The sequence below is a fragment of the Aplosporella prunicola genome, assembly GCF_010093885.1.
Source record: "Aplosporella prunicola CBS 121167 unplaced genomic scaffold K452scaffold_24, whole genome shotgun sequence".
Classification (NCBI taxonomy): domain Eukaryota; kingdom Fungi; phylum Ascomycota; class Dothideomycetes; order Botryosphaeriales; family Aplosporellaceae; genus Aplosporella; species Aplosporella prunicola.
Window position 1 is genome coordinate 628,835 of NW_022983552.1, and position 1,027 is coordinate 629,861.

Genomic DNA, 1,027 nt, shown 5'->3' on the forward strand with positions numbered 1-1,027 from the left:
ATCGAAGACGGTATAGTCGTGTTCGTAACCCGGTACCATAAAGGATACGCGTTGCAGGGCGACGTTAAGATCATCCACCGGTATTTGCCGCGCGAGGTGGGCGAGTTGTTAGTTTAGTATATATAGTTGGTTTTGCCATTCTAGCAGCGATTCGAGCGCACCGTGTATGGGAAGAGGCAGATAGTCGGGTTCGTGTAGCCGATAGACCCGGGGAAGGATAGCAAATAGACGTCGGAGCGGATGCGGAAGGTGTTAAAGCGCGAGACAATAGTCGGTTTAGGCCAGCCCATAACCATTCAGGCGTACCGCGACATCGCCATCGCTATAAGCCGCAAGTATACGCGAGGGAACATGGCGTTCCGGCCCGACGAGGACGACGAGGATAGCGATTGGAACGAGGACGACCCGCAGGATTCGATCTAGGACGAGCAGGCCGGCCATACAGCACACGTCGCCGGGATCGTGTATAGACGCGCCATGTTGAAATTAGCAGGTGTAGTAGCTAGTAAGCGGCAGCGATTCAGGGTCGCCAGCGAAGCATAGCATTTATTTTTAGGATTCGAGTCGACGGTTTCGAAGGGCCAGCCGGTTGGCAGCAAGAGGGCCCCGTTTGAGACAGAGGTAGACGACGCCCGGTTGGAGAGGTTGGCCCGGTTAAAGAGCATAGACAAGAGCGACCGGTTGAAGAAGTTTATACGCGACGATGTAGCCGGGTTCCGAGGCATCCAAGAGGCAGCAATAGACGCCGTTGCAGACCGGAGCAAGGCCGTCGTCGCAGTCATGCCGACCGGTTCGGGGAAGAGCGTATTGTTCATATTGCCAGCATAGGCAGAGCCGGGCGGGACGACAGTAGTGGTAACACCGTTAATTGCGTTGCGGCAGGACATGATGCGGCGTTACAAGAAGACAGGTATCCAGTACGCCGAGTAGGATTCGAGAAGGCCGCCAGATACAGCGGCCGTCGTATTCGTTACGCCCGAGTCGGCAGTTAAAGAAGAGTTTACCACGTTTTTAAACCGGGTTAGGT

The 1,027-nt window shown here is 55.1% G+C and overlaps 1 protein-coding gene across 1 annotated transcript; it reads right to left on the reverse strand.

The window, feature by feature from the left end:
• Positions 1-728: 728 nt before the first annotated feature.
• Positions 729-887, reverse strand: K452DRAFT_192705 (uncharacterized protein; the record flags this gene model as incomplete). Its single annotated transcript, XM_033535872.1, has 1 exon — positions 729-887. A coding segment is annotated over one exon (159 nt), but the record flags the coding sequence as incomplete, so codon positions are not given.
• Between the last annotated feature and the right edge of the window lie 140 nt (positions 888-1,027).